At 38.2% G+C, this 20,465-nt stretch overlaps 1 protein-coding gene across 1 annotated transcript; it reads right to left on the bottom strand.

The window, feature by feature from the left end:
• Window positions 1-186: 186 nt before the first annotated feature.
• itga6a (integrin, alpha 6a) lies at window positions 187-19,757 on the bottom strand. Its single transcript, XM_062432051.1, has 26 exons — window positions 19,579-19,757; window positions 12,168-12,292; window positions 11,814-11,893; window positions 11,455-11,716; window positions 11,167-11,298; window positions 9,622-9,835; window positions 9,216-9,409; window positions 9,032-9,126; window positions 8,453-8,580; window positions 8,280-8,369; window positions 8,119-8,180; window positions 7,869-8,038; window positions 7,104-7,247; window positions 6,867-6,982; window positions 6,434-6,596; window positions 5,546-5,632; window positions 5,376-5,455; window positions 5,141-5,218; window positions 4,933-5,035; window positions 4,657-4,836; window positions 4,471-4,554; window positions 4,295-4,402; window positions 4,096-4,194; window positions 3,899-4,024; window positions 1,585-1,712; window positions 187-1,093 (listed from the first exon to the last, which is right to left on the bottom strand). Exons 1-25 carry the CDS (start codon window positions 19,755-19,757, stop codon window positions 1,605-1,607), a joined length of 3,207 nt encoding a protein of 1,068 aa, XP_062288035.1. The 3' UTR covers window positions 187-1,093; window positions 1,585-1,604.
• Between the last annotated feature and the right edge of the window lie 708 nt (window positions 19,758-20,465).

The raw sequence follows: 20,465 nt of genomic DNA, 5'->3' as shown, positions 1-20,465 counted from the left end.
TTTGATTGTACTGACTGAAAGTGTTTCACTTTTTTGACATTTTCTAGATCAAACAATGAAAAAATAGCTAAAATAATGAATAGTTGGTAAAATAATCATTCATTACAGCCCTACTTTTATTCAGGATTTACTCATGGCAATGAAGTTCAACAACACTCAGTTTTTAGGCATATTTTTTAATTTACATTTATCATTCAACAAGACACTATTAATTGAATCTCTAAAAAGTCACAATTCAGGTGTTTTTTTCTTTACAATGTTCCCTTTTGATTCCTCACATGGAACAAAAAGAGTTATCCTCAGTTCAGTGATGACCTACAGTACAGTGGATGCTACCTGGATGCCACAATAGTGAAAGACATAGTAAAAATAGAGTGGAGTCAACAGTGTGTCCACAGTCAGAGATGCCTCTCTGACAGGTCTCATTCATTCTCAGCACAGGGACATTTTCAGTCAGCTGTGGTCATTTGTACACTTTTCATGATAATGTACCCAAATGTCAAACACTAAACATCAATATTTATACTGATTTACATTCATAGTAGTCTTAGCTAGCTGTACCTTTGCATAGACTTCAGGCTCTCCTGTAAGTTTTTCATCAGACAGTACACCTCCATCAAATCAGTAGCAAACTTTGCCCTTTCTTGTTCTGCTGCAGGGCAGACAAGACTGAAAAAAACTCTTTGGTTGCATGAAACTGGTTTTATCAAAAAAATAAATATACAGTGTGCAGAAGTATTCAAATATATACAAAACGTACAAAAAGACATTTAATAATCTATACAGTGTAAAACTTTAAAGACATGATTGTGATGACATGATACATTTTAATGTTCACCAAACGAACAAAGAACAAGGTTCAGTGGGTTTGTGACGCTATTTAAAAAGACGTGTTATCCCTGTTCAATCATCTGAACTGAAAAATGATTCATGAATAACTTTCGTTGTCAACCCAAGTTGTCATCCACTGTTTCTTTTCAGAAGTATCCAGCTTGACTTTTCCATCCGTGTACGGAGGACATTCCTTTCTTATTCGCACAGCATGGTACCGAGGGACTTTGTCATCTTGCTTGGCGCGTTTGAAGAATCCACACTGGGAAAGGGGGATTTTAAAAACAATATGTTAAGTAAGTATGTAAGTAAATAAGTGTGCACGCTGTGAACAACAGAGTAATGGAGATGTGCAGAAAAAGTTGAGCATGCTTTGCAGCTTTTAATAGATCAAATAGCCAAGCAGTAGAAGCGATGTCAGCAAAAGCGCCTGCAGAGCACACAATTATAAGAAATATTAATATCAAGCCTGTTGGTATGAAAATGCTTTGATTTTTTTGGGCAAAATTCAGAGACACATATTGTACAAACACCAGAAACTTTATGAAAGAACATTTCTCCTCTTACACAGGAGAAGGCACATATACAGTTGGGCCTGTAAGTTTCTGTGTGATGTTGATTTTTCCAGATATCCAGTTTCTTTATCTCATTAGTACAATATGTGTCTGATAGAATTTATCAGTACAAAGTTTGCAGGTTTAGCTGTTTTAGTGAGTTAATTAGTCACTGCACATGCTGACAGTGAGTCTTTACCCCTGTTCAGAGAGTATAAATCAGGCCTCAGCAGAGAGTTTGTCTTTGTCAGAGGGCTGAACATGGATCTCTGCCTTGTGATATGCAGCATCGTATTGGTCTTTTGTTGCTCTCTTGAAGAAACCACACTGAGGGGGAGCAAGGGTGATGAATTGTTAAGAGTGACAGACTAAATTTGTTTGTCACTGTGATTTCTTTCAGCAAACAACATAAAACATTATATTGGACAAATGTTACCTGACAAAAAAATGTATTGTTAAAGCCTATCCTAAACCAAAGCTGGGCCTATTGTTAAAATCAACCCCAGTTTAAGATTACGAGTATCTCTAAATTACTTTTCACAAAATAGTGAGCATCATCTGAAACTCTAAATTTTGATATTTTACACAGTTGAATACAACATGGTCACTTGATAGTAGGTTTACATGGAAGGAAATGAAGGTTGGAGTAGTTTTATTGTTACAAGCAACTGAATATTTAATGCTGAAATTTAAGAGTTAGACGAGAAAATCAATACCCTCTTATCTTCTCATCTAACCCGTGACAAGAAAGGAAAAATTCCTAAAATGTAAAAAATATTTTATTAAATACCACTGACTGAATAATATTTTAATTTGATAACTATTGATCTAAATATAGGTTCCTCTCTTTGTTTCAAATTTTGCAATGGAACATAGTCCAATAGGTCAGAGGTCTGATCGATTAGGTTCTGTAGTGTAAAGTTCAAGTTTGAATGTATTAGTATTCATTAATGATTACATTTCATGATTAGGTATCCAGTTGCTCATTACATTAAAATGATTTTACAGCCTTTCTTTGCTTACAGTTAAAGTGTTATGCATTAAAATGAATTGTTTTTTGGACAATAGACAGTAGTATGCATTGTGAATAAAACATTTGTTCTGTTATGCTACTTTTTAGATTTTTCTAAAGGTCTACATATTTTCCTTGACCATATTTTGTATGATAGAGAATATAATGTAACTTCAAAAGTACAACTGCAACTAATAGAAAGAAATGTCTTTAATAGGCTTGGGTGGTATCACGGTATTACGGTATATCACGATACTTAAAAATCCCGAAGGTATAATTTTCAATACCGTCAAAAATAGACTGAGTAAACATGGGGTTTACGAGGAGTACATGAAGGCAGCGTGTAATCCCACCCCTGACCACTGTGTGGGTTTCAATGGCAGAGTGGCGCTGTCCGCATTTCCGCTCATTGACCCCGCAGGAAGTGAAGTGACTCAAAGTTTCAAACTTCTCTGAAAACTTTAGCTACAAACACGAGTCATTCGTGTCTTGTTATATTTGTGGTGACTGAAACTCACTTGCGTTTCTTTGTTTGAGTTGATATTCATCTTGTGGCCTTTAGTAACTTTGTCCTGGATATTTATTCAGCTGTTTTTTCTGCTGTGGTACCAGATGAACAGGTAAGACAAGTGTTCATTGTTTTCTCTCTAAAGTTTTACCTTGTACGTCTACCTAAGCGGACATATTAGTACCGTAGTTTATGCGCAGTTGGTTTGTGGGTCAGGTCTGGTTTAGGTGGTTGACTAACATATATTTACACCAGCAGCTCAGTCTTTACCTGTTTTAAAAAAAAAATGCAAATAACGTCATATTACAGTGTAACCGGTAAAATGTCAGGAAGATGTGAAAAATAGATACCACCCAAGCCTACTTTTCAAATGTATTATTTTATCTGATCAACAAGATCTTCACTAGAGATGCATCAATACTGATACTGATATTGGACATTGGTCCGATATTGATTCAAAGAGCTGGATCAGGTATCGTGCCAATAGGCCAATCTGGTATCTGATATCAATATTTTCATACATACTAATTCAGTATATTTATATATGTGTATGTATTTATTACATTTCGTTTTACAAAGTTAGGAAAGCAAGTCTGACTTTGCCTTACACCTAAATGAATGGTAACAGTCTCTTCCACACAGTCAGACATACAGCTTATTGATTAAACACTGGTGTCAGATTGGTACTTAGTATCAACCAATACTCAAATCCCAGGTCGCTATCAGTATAGGGACTGAAAAGGGCTGGATCTTTGCTTCCCTAATAATCACAATAATATGAAAAAGAGAAAAGCAGCAAATCCTTTAAAAAAACACTATCCTGTAACCAGCAAATTTAAACTTTTTCACATTACTTTTTTCCAACTTCAAAGTGTCCTGAGAGGGATGAATGAATTTCATGTTTTATCTCCCATTTTCATACACTGGCATCTTCTCTTTTATTGTGTCTTACCAAACAGGGGCAACCTGAAGATGTAACATTACTGCACTCACCTTCCAGAGCAGATACACCAACAACACCAAAATCAAGATGCCTGCGAGAACAGCCACCAGTATGATCCACCAGGGAACTCCTACATGCTGTGCAACTGCTTTTTCTGGGGACACCATCAGTACCACCTGCAATCAACATCAAATGTGAGTTCGGATTTAAACGGTTAATAATTTGGTGTGGTCATTGTGATATTTACATTAGGGTCAGGAGTTCCCAGGATCATGTTTTTAGCCGGAGTATGAAGCACGAGCGAAGCCTTCACAATTATATCCAGGGACGAAAGAGAGGCATAATCCTGTGTGAAGACAAAAACAGCCGCTCAGATAAGACTCATGTGTCAAGAGGTGGGATTTCAGCAACATGATGAGACACTGATGAAACACAGAATGTTTTACCTCAAGAAAGGTTGAGGTCCACAGACGAGATCTCAGTTTCACTGTTGTATCATCAAGTCCCTGCAGGGGGCACTTGAGCACCACACATTTGAGCCCGTTCTCACACGACTAAGAGGGAAAGAGATCTGTAAACCACTATAATTCTATAAAAACATGACATCCAAACCAAAACTCACCAAAATGTTCTTTTTGCCTGACAATTTTTTTGCACCAGTTTTTATTTCCCCAATTTCCCGTTTTGTCCTGGATGCAGAGGACTCCTGAAAGCACATTTTTCTCATTAATTCAAAGTGGGATTAACCATCACAGGTTTTTGTGTTAGCTGACAATCCTGATTTTGCATTAAGATTTAAAAACGCTACCTTTATGAGTTTGAGGGGGTTGATCTCCAAACCAGGAGAGCAAGGGATTTCCTCTGTTCCTCCTGTAACAGTGGCCTTCACCAGATACAGAAGCCATTTCCCATTTTTGTTCGACTTGGGCCAGTGAATGTGTAGTGACGCTTCGACAGATGACGTCAAAGTCTTCCACGGGTTGTTTATCTGATATATAAAAAAACAATACACTTTGATTTACCTATTTCATATGAAAAAATATATGACACAGAAATTCAAAAGCCTACTTAAAAAAAAACCTACTTTGAATGTATAGTTGATCAAACTTCCAATCTCCTCTTCTGTCTTCATGGCGCTTTCTCCTTTCACATCACCTCCAAACAACACTGAATGAGGGCTGGCTTCCCTGAAGAAGACAAGTAAACATTTTGATTTCACTGTTGGAGGTGCTGTACAGTTTCTGTAACCAATAAGTTGTTTGACACAAGATGGTCCTCAACAACACACTTACCCGATGACCGACAACGGCAATTCAATGATCACTTTGGCTTTTACTTTCACATGGGCATTGTTTTCTTGTACACTGGTTCTGAAGGACAAAAACACAGCAGTGCAATGCATTGACCTGTATTAATACTAACCAACTGAAACACAGGACATAAGCACGATTTGTAAACAGTTACACATGGCAGTGTTATCGCTGCAGAAAACAGACACAGAGATGAACATGAAGCAGCTGCACTTACGTTTGGAGGTGCAGGTCAATTTCAATCTCTGTGGTGTCCAGAGTCATGCCCACTGTGCTCAGGTGGATGAAAAATGTAGTCTTTTGGGGAAAAAAAGAAAAGCATCTCTCTTATTTGACGTACAACAACTAAGTGCCAGGATGAGCATGTGATGAGTGAGGAGTCCATACCTCTGAGTCTCTCTTAAAAGGGTTCCCCAACTCACAGTCTGCCTGAGAGCCGTTCTGATTGGCAACACAGATGATCTGCTTTTCCTTCTGGAAAACAACATGTTGAACAAAAACATACATCTGGTTGGTGTTTGAACTATTAATCATAACATTTCAGTCAATATTAGATAGCAAGCATGTTTATTGACCAAAATCCTACAATCTCATCCAACAGAAAGTCAAAATCTCCAAAATCTGTCACTTTTCCAGCACAACTGAATAAGATAATCTAAAACTAAAGACAACATACCTGACAGCCTTAACTGTGCAAGCTATCACAGCATGCTAACATCCAGTACAGATAAGATGCTAACACGCTGTACTTTGTTCTCTTGATACCAGTATCCTGATGTGAAAACTGAGCAAATGTTAACATTGTAACATTACTATGCTAACATACTACATTACAGGCTAAATATGGCTGAAAATCAAACCTCAGTCATTTTTTGACATGTCAGTTTTGACAATCTCAGATTGTTTCATTTAGACAAAGTTCTTGTATGGCTGCTTGTTCACACATTTGAGAAGTTTGGCGTCCTATCTGAAAGAAACTATTTTGAATTTCTCATTCTGGTTTAAACACAGGCATCTTATCTTCACTTGTATCTAAACATGTTTTAACAGCTGAGCCTAAATACGGATGAGTCTGTCAAATCACAGCTACATTTAGTGGATGTCAAGCCGGAAAAAGACAATTTAATAGAGGAAAACTCAGCCAAGTCTGACAATGTAGGACTGAGCCTGACAAGCTGAAGCTGAGATCTTCTCACATCAGGCCAATCTTTACTTTTTGCTCCACTATGACACATTCATTACACCCACATGGGGTCACTGTTGTGGCTGGTTTACCATGGTTTGCTGTGAGCGGACTCCAGAATATGACAGCGAGTCTGGGAACGAGCCCACCAGCTTTGCTTCATAGGCGTCATCTCCATTCCTGTTGCTCACTGTCACCTGCAGAGCCAAGTTCTTTCTCTCGTAATTCAGATGAAACACAGGGATTTTGTTCTCTCTGCAGATACAAAAACATGACCCATCACTTATGGCTCATGGTTCGTTGTTTACATGTAATAATATTGGCTTTTCAAGATATTTTATCCAACAATTATTACTTGTCACGTCAAGCAGACACACAAACTGCAGACACATGCTGTACACAGTCATTTGATTCAATTTTACAATTAAATAATGTTGTTTAATGCAGATGTAATTATACCTTAATGCAATTATAAAATAGCATTGAACCACATTTTTTTGGAAGAGTTGAAATGTTAGAACTCACTTGCGTAATTCTAAGTATTTGCCATGGTTGTTTGGTTTGTATAATAATTTGTAATCCATCTTCAGGTTACTCCGACAAACATGATCTTTTCCACATCCCTCTTTTACAAAGTTGACCTGCAACAATGACACATAACAACAAACCCGTATACGAACCGTGACCCACTGTGAACATCATGTCATTAAATATGTTTCTATGTTTAATAATAAATGAAAAATTTCCAGCCTGATCGTTTACCTCAATGACCTCTTTGTTTGGTTGAGAGGAGTCCAAGATGGGCGTAAGCGGGGGGAGGCCGTTCTTTGCTTTCTGACGTTTAGGATCCCTGATTTCTGCAGACACCTCGATAGGAATACTTCGCATCTTGTCCCTAATATTTTCCTGTGCAAATTAGAAACAGTCATGGTAGTGTAAAGCATAATTACTATTTTACAATAGGAATGTTTCTCTGTGTAGATAGAGATTATCAGTATTTTATTGAAATAAATAACATCATATTCTGCTTTTGTTGGCTAAGTTACTATATTTCCCCCAAAAAGTTATTTATTAAAATGTCTCGATTGGCTCCTGTCATAGGAGGAGAGTGGCTCAAACACACGAGTGTCAAAATATTCTGCAGGATTTACTGCCACAACAAGCATGTAGAGCTACACATTTTGTCTGTGACTTCAAATTGTTTTATCTCATTCACTGCAGTTACTGTAGTAAAAATGTGACTTTTTTAATTTGTGATGTAAAACATGTAGAGAAACTGTAATTGGTGAGTTGTAGTGACAAGAAATAAAAAAGATTTCTACAAGTCCAACAATGTATTGATACGTGATATACAAGCACTCTAATGAATTGCTATAAAAATATATAGCTTTTGTGTTTTACTACCACTTAGACATTTTGCTAGCTAGCATTCAGTAGAACTTTCAGTAACAGGTGCTGGCTAACCCAAGTTGCTTTGTGAGTAGATTATCCTGTTAATGTTATGTAACTCTGATCAGTATCTTTAACCTTCAGTTGGGCTTTTATGTTGATGCACACGTCCTGGTTTTGGCCACGGAGGTCCACAGTGCCATTAAACTGGTAGTCTGTTTCCATGCGAGATTTGTTCAAGAACATCACTCTGGAGGGCAGTCCTTGTTTCCTGCGATCTCCGTCCGCCTCAATTGAATAACTGATAGCTGAAATGTAGAGGAAAAGTACACATAAGAAAGAATGACAGGACAGTCTTGCATATGGGAAATACTTGTTTTTCACGTACTTATTTTTGGGTTGTAAGATGCATGGTTTGCTCTGTAGGCGAAGCATGCGTCAACGGTTAAGCTGTGGATAGGAAATGTTTTTGTTTTTTTAAATCAATTATAACAGAGAGAGTTTTTACTATTAAGTCCTTTTTAAATGTTTGAATATTAGAACACCTACCAAATGCTTTTACCACAGGTTTTGATTGTGAGGTCAATTTCCTGTGGAGATATTTTGACATTTCTCCGGATGCGAATGACCGGCCGTGCCCTGTAAGAAAGGTTATTAAATGAAGCTGTTGCAGCACACAGAAGTGTTTTGAATTTACTTGTTATGAGTCAGGAAACATTTACCTGTAGATCAGAGCTGTGTCTGACAAGGACCCTACAGCCAGATCCGGATAAGAGTTGAGGTCCAGGTCCATGTTTCCGGCCAGAGAATACCCAAACATTTTGATGTTGTGCTCTTTTCCTGAAAGGATCTAATTAAGAAAGAATTTTAATTTTTAGAGAAATATCATTGTAAAAGTATCAGGAGCCAAAGTGCAATTGCAAGCATCTGAAAACTAGTATATGCTATACTTTAATAAGCCTGTAGTCTATTAATGTTGAAGTGTTTTAATTAATAATAGGTAGGGTTTTTTTTCTTTTCAAATCAATTCATTATTCTTAATTATCCAAAAGAGGAAATTAATTTGGTCAGTTGTGCATGCAGTCGTGAAAACATTACAAATTGAGTAGAAAACACAAAGTAGAAGTGTGTACTCCCTCTCTACCTGCTGGCTTCTCTAACTGGCTATTCTACATGAATAAAAACACCATTCTCCTATCTACTCATATAATTTTTCACTTCAACCCACTCCAACAATCAATGTCATGACCATCTGAAAAGTTTCTTGTAAAATTTCTTAAACATAGCTCCACAAAACCGACCTGTGCAGGGCTGGTGTTGATTCCTTTTGCAGACCCGTGATAAATGTAGACTTTTCCTGCCCCGTCATCAGCGTAGGGAGCTCCAATAGCGATGTCTGTATGAGAACGAGAAAGAAAACAGTTCTTGTAACAGCTCCTGATAGAAAAACCATAGAAAAAAGGTACAAACCAACAGCTGAATTACCTTCATATGAGTCTTGATTGATGTCTCCAATGCTCTCCACTGCCAGTCCAAACATCGAGTCTTTGGTTCCATTGAGACGGACAGGAGTGATCTTTTCCCACCTCCCCGCCTTGTTGATATAAACATAAACCGCCCCTCCAACATCTCCGTCCTTCATGTAGAACTGAGGGGCTCCTACAACTATGTCTTGCCATCTAAATCAAACAAAGGAAGTACATATTTATCGGTGACAGTATATAACCTTATAGATTAGTTAACTGAAAGCTAAACATTGTCATTTTAGAAACAAATAAGAGAAATTAAAGCAAAGTGATAGTCAGGTCCTTTTTCTTTTCTTTTTTTTCTTCTTTTTTTTTTTACAAATTAACTGTCTGCTAGTGCAGAATAAAGGCAGTGAGAAATGTACCCATCCCCATTCAGGTCAACTACAGCCACGTCATATCCGAAAGACGATGCCAGTCCCGGCCCCTGAAGAATGTGCTCCACGGAGAGTTTGGAGGAGGCTTCGCCCGCCTTCTTCAACAGGATCACAGCTCCACTGTGATTGGCTCTGGGAGCTCCAGCCACCACCGTTAGGCCATGGCTCCTTGTGATGCTGTGTCCCGAATCGAGGGAGAATCCTGAAGTGTGACAGATGTTGTATGACATGATTGTCTTACATAAATCTAAAGGTTTTTTTTTTTTTTACAGCTTTTTCACCCAAATCCCCGGTGATCATTGCTAACTTCCACTGATGGGTTTTTGGAGGATGTACTGAAGGCATCCAAGTATCTCCTACGATAGAAACAGAGTCCACAGCCACTTTATTTTACCTGCCAGTAAAGAATTTCAGTGACTCAGCTTGACACTTGCAGAGACTCACAATATTTTCCCATCTGGTACCCTGATCAACCTGTAGGAGTCGCTAGTGCAGCAAAGACGTAATCTCTCTAAATTGTTCCCACACTTTTTCTTTCATGCGTTTTTCCAGAGGATGAAAAAAAATGCACACCCTTTCCAATTTATATTTATTGCATTCTTTTGCCATCTGGTAGCAATACTTTTTGTTCCAAAAGAATCCAAGCTGAATTTTACTAAATTAATATTATCAAGAACATGATGGAACGTACCTGTTTCTCATTTGTTACTGTCGTGAACATAAAAAATGCAAGTTAAACTTCCAAAAAGACACAAAGCTCTTCTGCTATACTGACAGTGAACCCGAGACAAAGATAAGCTTTTTCATATTTTGACAGATTTGCTTGATTAGCATCACTGCCAATCTTGTACTTTCACATGTCATTTTGCTTTCTAAATCATTCTTGAAAAGCTGAGTCTTATTGTTCCCAAATCAATCAGATCGAAAGACCTTTTTCACAGCAGATGTTTTGACTTCAACAGTAAAAGCACGAAAGGATCTAATAACGATAATGACTGATTGTGATGTGATAGTTACAGCAAATATTGCAAATGCCGCAATTCATGATATTAGTTACACCTGTGTTTGACAAGTTAAACTGTCTGCTGTGAAAAAGTATATTCAACTTTAGTTTCACTACACTTTTCTCCATGGTCATGCGTGACACCCAGTTTGGGAACCAATGGTTTACTGGAATACACACTGATGTGGTTTCTGCTGCTGGAATCTGAACATGGATCTCTGTGGTGGATGGAAATGCTTTTAACAGGTGTCTTTGTTTAAAACAAAAGATGAAAAGGCAAAAAGAAAAGACTAACTAAAAGTAATGCCATGTTTACTAGTTACTGTGAACACAAATAAAGCCTACAGAATGAACAACAGATTTTTAATCTCAAGGTAAGCATGAAAATATATCCAAACAGTAAATCACGACTCACGACAATAATGTCCTACAGAGGAAGTAATTACAACATATTATTGAACTAACAGGATACAGGCAAACACATAAAAATAGCGACATAACGTATATCCATCTTGTGGATAGACTCTTACCGAGGTAGCTGTTGGCAGGTACGGGCACAAGCTCAGGGTTCAAGATATTTTCATCTCCAACTTCATAAGGGCCGTCATCATACACTCCCATCTCCAGCAAAGTGGTGTTCTTTTGTTCCACTCGCACAACACCTGCGTTATAAATGTTTATTTTAAGATGAAAAAACAAACAAAACAATAAACCACAGACCAAATGGAGTACAAATGATCACATTGCTTGTTTAAAAGAATTGTTCACACAGTATTTACATCACTTATCATTAATTAGTAACTGTTAGTTAGAAAAACCTTTCCAGTTGTAAGCTCCTGGTGCTCCAAACACCACATAATGGTAGTCCTTTGTGAAGGTGGCAGCCACACCCTGCTGGCAGGATCCAAACCTCTCGTGGCTCCTGGCTCTGCCCTCGCAGAATTTCCAGTTCCCGCCATCTTCATCTGAGGCCGAGTCAATGGTCAAGTCCTGACTCAGGACATAGCAGCGCCCTGTGATGTCATGGGACTCCTGGGCCGTGTTCACAAACAAACGCCTCTGATAGCGGTGAGCACATGTCTGAAATAACAGAAAATATGTTGAAGTTCGTATGATGGTGACAGATAAGGAAACACCAAGACTAATGGCCACTGGGAATTGGCTCAGTTTGACTTACCACAATCTTTCCCCCGGGACCCTGACTCTGGACAGTCACCCCCATCCACTGATTCTCTTTGTTCTCAACGCTTATGTCCTCTTTCAAAATTAAGCAAGAAAATGACATAAACAGAGATATTATTCCTTGACCTTTGGGAACAAATAATTTGGATCACAACAGTCAATTTGCTACAGGCAATATTATAAAGCTGTATAAGGCTAATTAAGTCAAACTTTGTACTTAGATTTTTTTTTTACCAGATAAAGAAATTTATGTTACAGAATACTGACATGGCAAAAAAAAAATTCAAATATGAACCTGAAAAAAATGTATATTTAATTGATTGATTGATACACTGATATAATTTCTCACCTTCAATATCAAATTCAATGCGCTCACAATCTTTGGACTTGGTGATTTCACATTTATAAAGGCCTCCTGTGATGTTGGCGGCCTGATTTCCCAAAGCTCGGGCTCTGGGGGCACCAATCAGCAGTCTGAAGAATAAAGGAGGGAAAAAAACAATATAATCAAACTAGCAACAGCAAGGATGCTGTCGAGAAAACTGACAAAAACATTTTCTTGTAATACTGATATTGTAGCCAGTGTTGGCAAAACATTTGGTTCCACGTTTTCTTTTCTTCATGGGATTGTCAAAGTGAAAAAACAAAGTAATGTGCCGCTTTCCAAAACCGTTACAAATCAATGTTAAAAAATAATGAATTGTGTTTTATGATGTGATAACACTGTGGTTAATGTCTTTTTAGGTTTAGGCACAAAAACACTTGGTTAAAGTCAAGGAAAGATTATAGTTTGGGTTAACACGGTTTAAACATGGCTTTAGGCTTTGTTGTCATGGCAACAGTCAACACCATGTTAGTTTTTGGGGGGGTTTTGTTGTGCCAAACACATTCATGTCTTGGAAACAGGAAGCAAACTGGTTTACACTTGAAATGAACAGTGGTTTCCTGCAGCTCAGTCCGCTTTTTAGCTTCTGCCACTCAAGCGTAACTAGGTCGTTTTTGGCGACTGAAGTTATGACCTACAGTGGCATTTTTCTTGGAAGGACAGGCTCGCTGATTTATCCATTGCTTTTAATACTACATTTCAAGCTACTACTTCTAACTAACATTATCGAAGTAATTGGCTCTTTAAGTAATACTATTGAATATTATTAACATGACAAACAAAGCTGTTCAGCCTGTGAAAAGCTTAATTTGTTAAGTTTCTCAAAGAGCTTCTGTATTTGGTGATAAGACATCAAATGGGATTAGTAGGCAGAAAATCTAGTTTGGAGCGGGTTCAATAATGTATTTATTCTGCCCCATCTCAGCTCAATAACCACAGCTCTTCTCCTCAAAAACCCACTTTCTCACAGAGCTTATTAAAGGAAGAATATGTTTTAGGTGATAAATAGCAACACTCATCTGATGAAAGAGGTTTCTCAGCTTTTCTTTTACCCTTCAACTTTAAGACGCATGTGAACCAGACATTTTAAAAAAGCCACAGATGTCTCGCAAGTCATGATTTTATGTGAACAATGACAATATTTGTGAATTTGGACTTTGAGAAGAAATAATGTGATTTGACTTTGAATTAATTAATGACTTGACACCAGACCTCTGGTCTCTGGCTCCTTAGGACTCAAAAAAGAAAGTAAACAAGTGATAATGTAAATCATTATTTATTGCTTTTTCATTTCCTTTCTGTGTAAAGTCAGTGTCCATGTGGTATTGAACAGACTGGAGCTGTCTGCAGCTTACAAGGTAAATCTGAGGGGCTAAAAAAGAAGAGGAAAAGTTCTGTTAAATACATTTGTTTTCCATTCTTTTTACTTTTCTTCTTTTTGGAGAAATACTGGTCAGTGTTAGTAGTTTGATCTCTTTGAACTTTTGAACCAATTATTCAAATGACATGGTCTGATATTTTCTTTGATTCTTTAGCTAGTGTAATTCACAGATATCTGAAACGTGAAACCAGATTTTGCAAGTAGACACAGTTTTATTTTAAGGGTTCACAAGCTAAGAAGTTTCAGAACCGTGGCAGAGCATTAGCAGAGGAAAGCATGAACAACAGCATCATGCCTGTATCAAGGACAATTTAATTTGGTTAGTGCAGGTATAGTTGTGTTTGCAAGACTGTTAACATACTTGTTTGTGTTGATCACATGCAGTTCTATTTAGCAGTAATTCAACAACAAAAATCTGCTTTATATTTACATTTTCAATCAATTTCATCTCAGTATTAGAGACTCAGAAACTACAGAGTGGTTTGTCAGCAGCATATACAGTTTAAACAAGACTAGGTACAACATTAAAATATGGGACTGGAGACCTGATGTGGCTTAAATCACCTGCAACTAAATTTACACTAACACATTTTTACCTTGCTGTACTTTTAAATTCATGCACTATTCTTCACATGTCTGAAACGCAGAGGTGTCGGTCACCTTTTACACACTGTCAGTGTTTGCAACCTATCTTGCATGACTTGTTTCCTCCAGAGACCAAACCAAGATATCCTGTCAGTGCCACCGCTTGACTGTCAGACCACATTTTGTGAAAAAGCGAGAAGATAGTGTAAGTAGTTCATAACTCATTTCATAGTTTTAGAGTTTTGAGTCACAAAACTGGGTGATGTTTAAATCCTGATGGATTGGGGTATTATGCCTCATGGACGAGTGAAATCACTGCAACCTGTGTCTCAGCAAAGACACTGACAAGTAAAGTATTCTGATAATTATTTAGTATGATTTGGTTGTAGACCACAGCTTGATACCGCACGGCCAGTCAGCCTTGCTGCCAATTTGCCCCAGAAGCCAATCGAGCAGTATTGTGTGCTCTGCAGCCGAAACACCTTTAAGTTACAGAAACGGACGCAAGTACTGTGCGACTTTCTAACTTTATCTGATTTGACTCAGGACTTGAAGGCAAAAACATTCAAGAGTTGGTCTCCAGACAGATAAAAACTAAATGACAGTAACAGCCCTATATAGCTGCAAACAACTTAAACAGCACTGAAATGAAAGCATTCAGACACCTTGCACAACTGACCTGCAATTTGCTTATGAAGACTAGAGTATTGATTTAAGACTTTGTAATCGTAGGTTTAACCATACATTTATTGAAATCAGGATTATAATGACTGACTCCACACTAATAGCTACGCCAATCACTAATGATTGAATAGTGCCAAATACATTTTTGCCCCAAAGAAAATACCTAAAAAAGTGCAAGACTAAGTTAAGTGTGTAAGAATAATGGAGTGATAATGAGATGTCAATTTATTATTTTTATCATGGTAAAGTATATGTGCCAAAACTAGAAAAATAAGATCCATTGTTTTAGAATAGAGACATAAGGAAGCTACAGTATAATGTGGAAATGGCCCAACACTGCTTACAGTGTAGGAATTTTCTCAAGAGAGGAAATCCTCTCCACCCTTTTCTTCTCCTCATGCTCCTGTTGTTGCCTCTGCAATTCACCCATTGATCTGTGCAGCCCTGTGCCTCTTCATTGTTAAACAAGGACTCTCCTGAGGAGGTCTGATGTAAGACTGATGACCAAACTGCAAACCCTCAGCTCAAACAAAAGCCTTTACAGGGATGCTACAATTTGACATTTCAGCTCCTGAGATACAGTAGTTTAGCCTAACACATGTCATATCAGCTGATACTGAATGCTAAGCTGAATACCAACTAAACATATTTCCTGTGTAATACGAAGGTGACAATGAGGATGGCAGTGCAGTGGAGAGACATTCAGTTGTTTTTTGATAAACATTGTAATATACTGCAATCTGACACAATTGTGTTGCAATCTACTGTACAGCCTCAGGAATGACCAGTATAAAACCAACCCACTATTTAGGATTGCATTGGTTTTCACAGGTGTCCCATTAATTTGTTCCCACAAACAGAGACTGTCGACAGTTTTAAATTTAATTAAAAACAAATAAGTAGCACTTACACAATGAAAATGCAATGAGAGAAAGAATGCAGTAGTCAATTATGAGACTACAGATTAAATATTTGTCTCAGAAGTCATTCAAAGGACTTTACTCTGCTACTTTAATGTATTTTTCAGTACTAATAGCTCCTCCCTGCTGTTTAGATTTACAATCAATGCAGGACCACCTAAATCCAAAAGGCCACATGCAGGAAAACCCCACATTTGTAAAGAGATAAAGAAAGAAACGCCTCCTACTTAACAGTGGGACTACTCAGGAAAGTGCCAGTTGTAGAATTTAGCAAGTAACTGAGGGGTAACATTGACATTTACACACCACTCTAGCAGACACATGAACTGGCTTTTCAGTTAAGAAAAAGAATGCATTTCAGTATTTTGTGTTGTTTTCTGCAGAAGAAATGGATACAATGTGTGCTTGAGAGGCTAATATACATCAAATATTCCCCTTTTAGATGTGACTTTATGAAATAAGTCCTAACCAAACTGAGTAAAGAGGCAATCCATATTTACTTCCCAGGACAGTCACCTGGTACAGCCAATTAAACACCACAGAGCCAACGTGAAACCACATCCCATCATGCAACATGTCTTTCACTGCAGTGTAAATGGGAATGCATAGTGACTGGTGTGGGTTTACACAGTGATCTCACTGGTCTTTGTTAACAGATGTGCTGCAGTGCCCGCACAGCTGTGCACTTAAAGCCACACGGACTACTGCAGCTGTTCTAACTGTTTCAGTTTACACACACACACACACACACACACACACACACACACACACACACACACACATATATCAGACCATAGTCACTTTTGGGAACTTAAATTCATTTCCTGGAGACTTACACAAACTACCACCACTACTTGTGTAACCCTAACCTTAGCCACTGACCCAAAGATCAGCTTTCTCATAGCTTTTGTCCCCAAATGGACAAGCCGACCCCAGATAACTGGTACTAAGTCTGAAATTTGTCCCCAAAAGTAGTCTATGAAAGACCACACACAGCCAGGTGCGTACACTCTGATTGGTGCTGACCTGTGATTGATTAGTTGCACATCACAGAAGAAGGCATGAATATTCTGATCAGTACAGATGAACTTTAAGTAGAGGGTAGAGTTTTAAAAAACTTTTACATAGTCTCAAATTATCTTGTTTTAATTGTGTTTATTAACCGTTCTAAGCCACATAATCTTCTCAAACAAGCCAAACTTCATCTATCAGGTTACATGTGCACAGATGGTCTTGCATGTCCAGTCGAATGGCCTTTTTCTCTGGTTTCACTGAGAGAATTTTTTACCCGCATCATCAACCCTCAACAGTTGCCTCTTTTCCAATATTGCACATTATGTCCAGTGGTGAAACACGGATCTCTTGTTTCCTCCACTCAACAGAAGGAAGACCTGATACACAATGCTTTCAATGAAACCAATAGAGGAACAACATGGATGAAGCAATATTAAGCAATATTAATATCGCGATACTTGAATCATCAGAAGTTTTTTATTGCAGTAAAGTGGAGAGATTTGGTTTTTAGCTCTGAGATGCAGAAAGGATGAAAATCTCTTCACATATAATTTATTATGATCAGATTAATGAAGTTGATGGCCAGTGGAGATTTACAGCTGCCGGTGATCATCATCATCATCATCATCAAACACGTGTCTGTACGAGAACAAAAGAGACAGATGCAGCATGCGTAACACATTGCTGACTTGTGGTTTCATGAGCTCAGTGTGTCAAACAGGCCAGTGTGCCCCACAGCTTTAAGTAAAGGGCTGTTTTGTTGCATACGTTGGTTCCCGACTGAGCTCTCACTTGACCCGTCTGGCTGATTAGCTCAGGGTCACATGAGGATTTAGAACAGAGATCATGGCCTCACTGAGGGGGCTGCTGTTTATTTCATACTTTCCTTAACCACAATAATAAGCAGTGCAGAGCGTTTCAGTACAGCAACTCAGTTTCAATATACTTTCAACCCAGATGTGACAGACAAACAAGGTGAACAATCTATTTTCCATTAATTGGTTAAAAGCTCCAATCAGACAATTGGATAATTAATTGATTAGTCAGAAAATTATGAATAGAATTCATCATTCTCAGATCATTCTTTAATTTATCCTTCTAAAAGGTGAAGATTTGTTGCTTTTATGTGATTTGTAAACTGAATATTTTCACATTTAAACTGCTGGTTTAACAAACCAAGCAATTAGATGACATCAGCTTGGGCTTTAGGAACTTGTGATGCACATTTTTTTACTATTTGTTTATATCTTATAGGAAAAAACTGAAATGAATTAAGAAAATAATCATCAGAATAGTCAATAGTAAAAGTAATCATTTGTTGCAGCTATAATTGTTAGGTCTGTAATATCTGGTGCTTTCAATCACTGATACATTTTTACGTGCCAACTTTAACACAGTTTGAGTCTGTTCACAAGAAGTGACGCGTTAGCAGAATTTTGTTCATGTTTGCCAAAACTAGGACTCATGTAAGCGAGGCAGATCTTCACTCTCCTTTGACTTTTATTGGCTGAAAACCAACTATCAGGCCAGTGTTACATTTCGAGCCTCTGTTTGCCCAACAGATACTACATTCAGTTTCATGACTTTTCACTCTTTCTACACTTGTCAGGTCTGACAGATGTAAAGTTAAAATGACACATTTTAAGATGCAGAAATTTTGGCTGTAAAATAACTATATTTGAAAGACAGCTTCCAGTCTTGAGTGGCTAGTACGAACCTTACAAGGAGTCAAAACACCAGTTTGATAAAATTCCACAGGTTAAGGCTAATCTATGTGATCTCTGGCAGATCTCTCTTCAAGCCTTGTTATCAGGGTTCTCATCCTTGCTCTCCTCCTCTCAACATGCTGCTGCAGGGAATATAGTAGCGCTTACATGCTTCTTCACCGCAGGCTTTGACATGCCACCCCTCACCCTCACTTTACTCCCCCCCCCCCCCCTTTCCCCCCACATTACACTTTGTGTGGCAGGATGATCATGCTCACTACTGACGTTTTTTCTGCTCCCTCAGAGCCGCCCAGAGGAAATGGTTTACAGTTTGCACTGAAACATCACCACGCATTCTTACAAATCCTGCATGAAGGAAATATTGTACAGCTTCACCTCTCTGAACTGGCTCCTTGTGTCTACATGAGAATGTCTGCCTAAAATGTGTCATCAGTAAATTTGCCATTTCTACTCACTGAAGTCAACTAAGAAGCTTCCTCACACACCTTCTCCATACTGTTCACAAACTAAACTTAGCAGGTCAAACTGTGTGTGTGGCTGTGAGTGGAAATGCACAGGCTTAGTCATTAAAATAACTTTAACAGTAATTTATTAAGGATCAAAGTGCAGGTGAACAGCTAAATGTAAAACCCTTCTTTGAGGAAAAAAGAAGGGAATATAAAATAGTTTAAAAATCAATGATTCGCCCTCTCAGTGCTCCAGATGCATTTGCATGATAGTTGTAACCATTGTTTATTCACTTGTTGTCCTCAGGCTGCTTTCCATTTCACATTCAAGGCATCACATGGAGATGGTCAATCTCTTTTTTAAAGGGTTTTTTAAACATGTCCTTTTTTATAGGAGGCCACGATTCCTGAAATCCGACTTTCCTGAAATTCCATAGGCAAAATCCTGTTTAAATTTATATGTGGCCCCTTAAAACTACAGCTAAGTCAATCAAGATAACTTTTAATAAAGAGAAGTCATAATATTTCTCAAGTAGGCTATTGAAATCTGGTGATTCTCATAGCGCGGCTGCACTTTCACAAAACAATCTCAGGCGGATGAAAGCAGACATCACTCACATTCTTTTATCCGGGTTCAGCTGCCGGTGCGTGGCAAGAGAAAATCCGAACAGGCTGTCCGGCTCTCCGTCCCTCCTGATGACATGACTGGTGTCCAGGTTGAAGGCGAGCACCAGAGTGGGGTCCAGAAAATATACAAGTGCAACATAGACAGCCGAGTGTGCTCCCTGCAGCAGCATTGCAGCGCGGTGCAGATGTTGTCCTGTAGTCCGAAGTTTGGAGCCGCTGTGCCCGCTGCTCCTCTGCCCTCAGCCCTCAGCCGATGAAGCTTTGACTGGAAGCTGCGGCAGGTTGTTTCTGCGGCTCCCCGCTCCTACTCCCACTGCGCCCCCTCCGGTCACCAAGTGCAGCAAGTGCTGTAGCCTCCTGTTGTTTTAAAGAAGCATTCCGTATATTTATGACTAGCCTTTGTACTTTTTACAACTTTATTTACTCATTTAGTAGTTGCCATACAAATCTTAGTAGGAACAACTACAAGGAATTGCTAAATAAAAAGAAACAAACAACAACGAGGCTACAATAACCATGATGAACAAAATGATTTAACACAATAAATTTACATTCCAGGAGTCAGTAGATCAAATTCCCATTTAAACTCATATAAATAACTAAAAGTAATCCTTAAATCTATATTTCATGTTGACATAATTTGTGTAAAATGGACAATCCAGTTGATGATAATTCAAAATATGGGCCCAATGACGTGCCCCTCTAGCTTACTGGTTTAGACACATGCCATATAACTGTATCACCGACAGTTCGAATAAGGCTTGTTGCATGTCACACACATTTCATGTCATATTGCTAAAATAATTGACATGGATTTCAAATCTATCATCATTACAATATAATTGAATTGCATCTTCCTCTATGTTCCCCCATGCTGA

The sequence above is a fragment of the Scomber scombrus genome, chromosome 13 (genome assembly GCF_963691925.1).
Source record: "Scomber scombrus chromosome 13, fScoSco1.1, whole genome shotgun sequence".
Lineage (NCBI taxonomy): Eukaryota > Metazoa > Chordata > Actinopteri > Scombriformes > Scombridae > Scomber > Scomber scombrus.
This window is presented reverse-complemented; position numbering and strand designations above follow the sequence as displayed.

Bases quoted from the DNA above. Each gene is read 5' to 3' on its own strand.
- itga6a (XM_062432051.1), bottom strand. From the start codon at position 19,757: ATGCTGCTGCAGGGAGCACACTCGGCTGTCTATGTTGCACTTGTATAT. The intron at 12,293-19,578 runs GTGAGTGATGTC...TTTATTCTTCAG, and splicing joins CTGAACCCGGATAAAAGAAT to ACTGCTGATTGGTGCCCCCA. The intron at 8,370-8,452 runs GTAAATGTTTCC...CCTTTCTTACAG, and splicing joins GACACAGCTCTGATCTACAG to GGCACGGCCGGTCATTCGCA.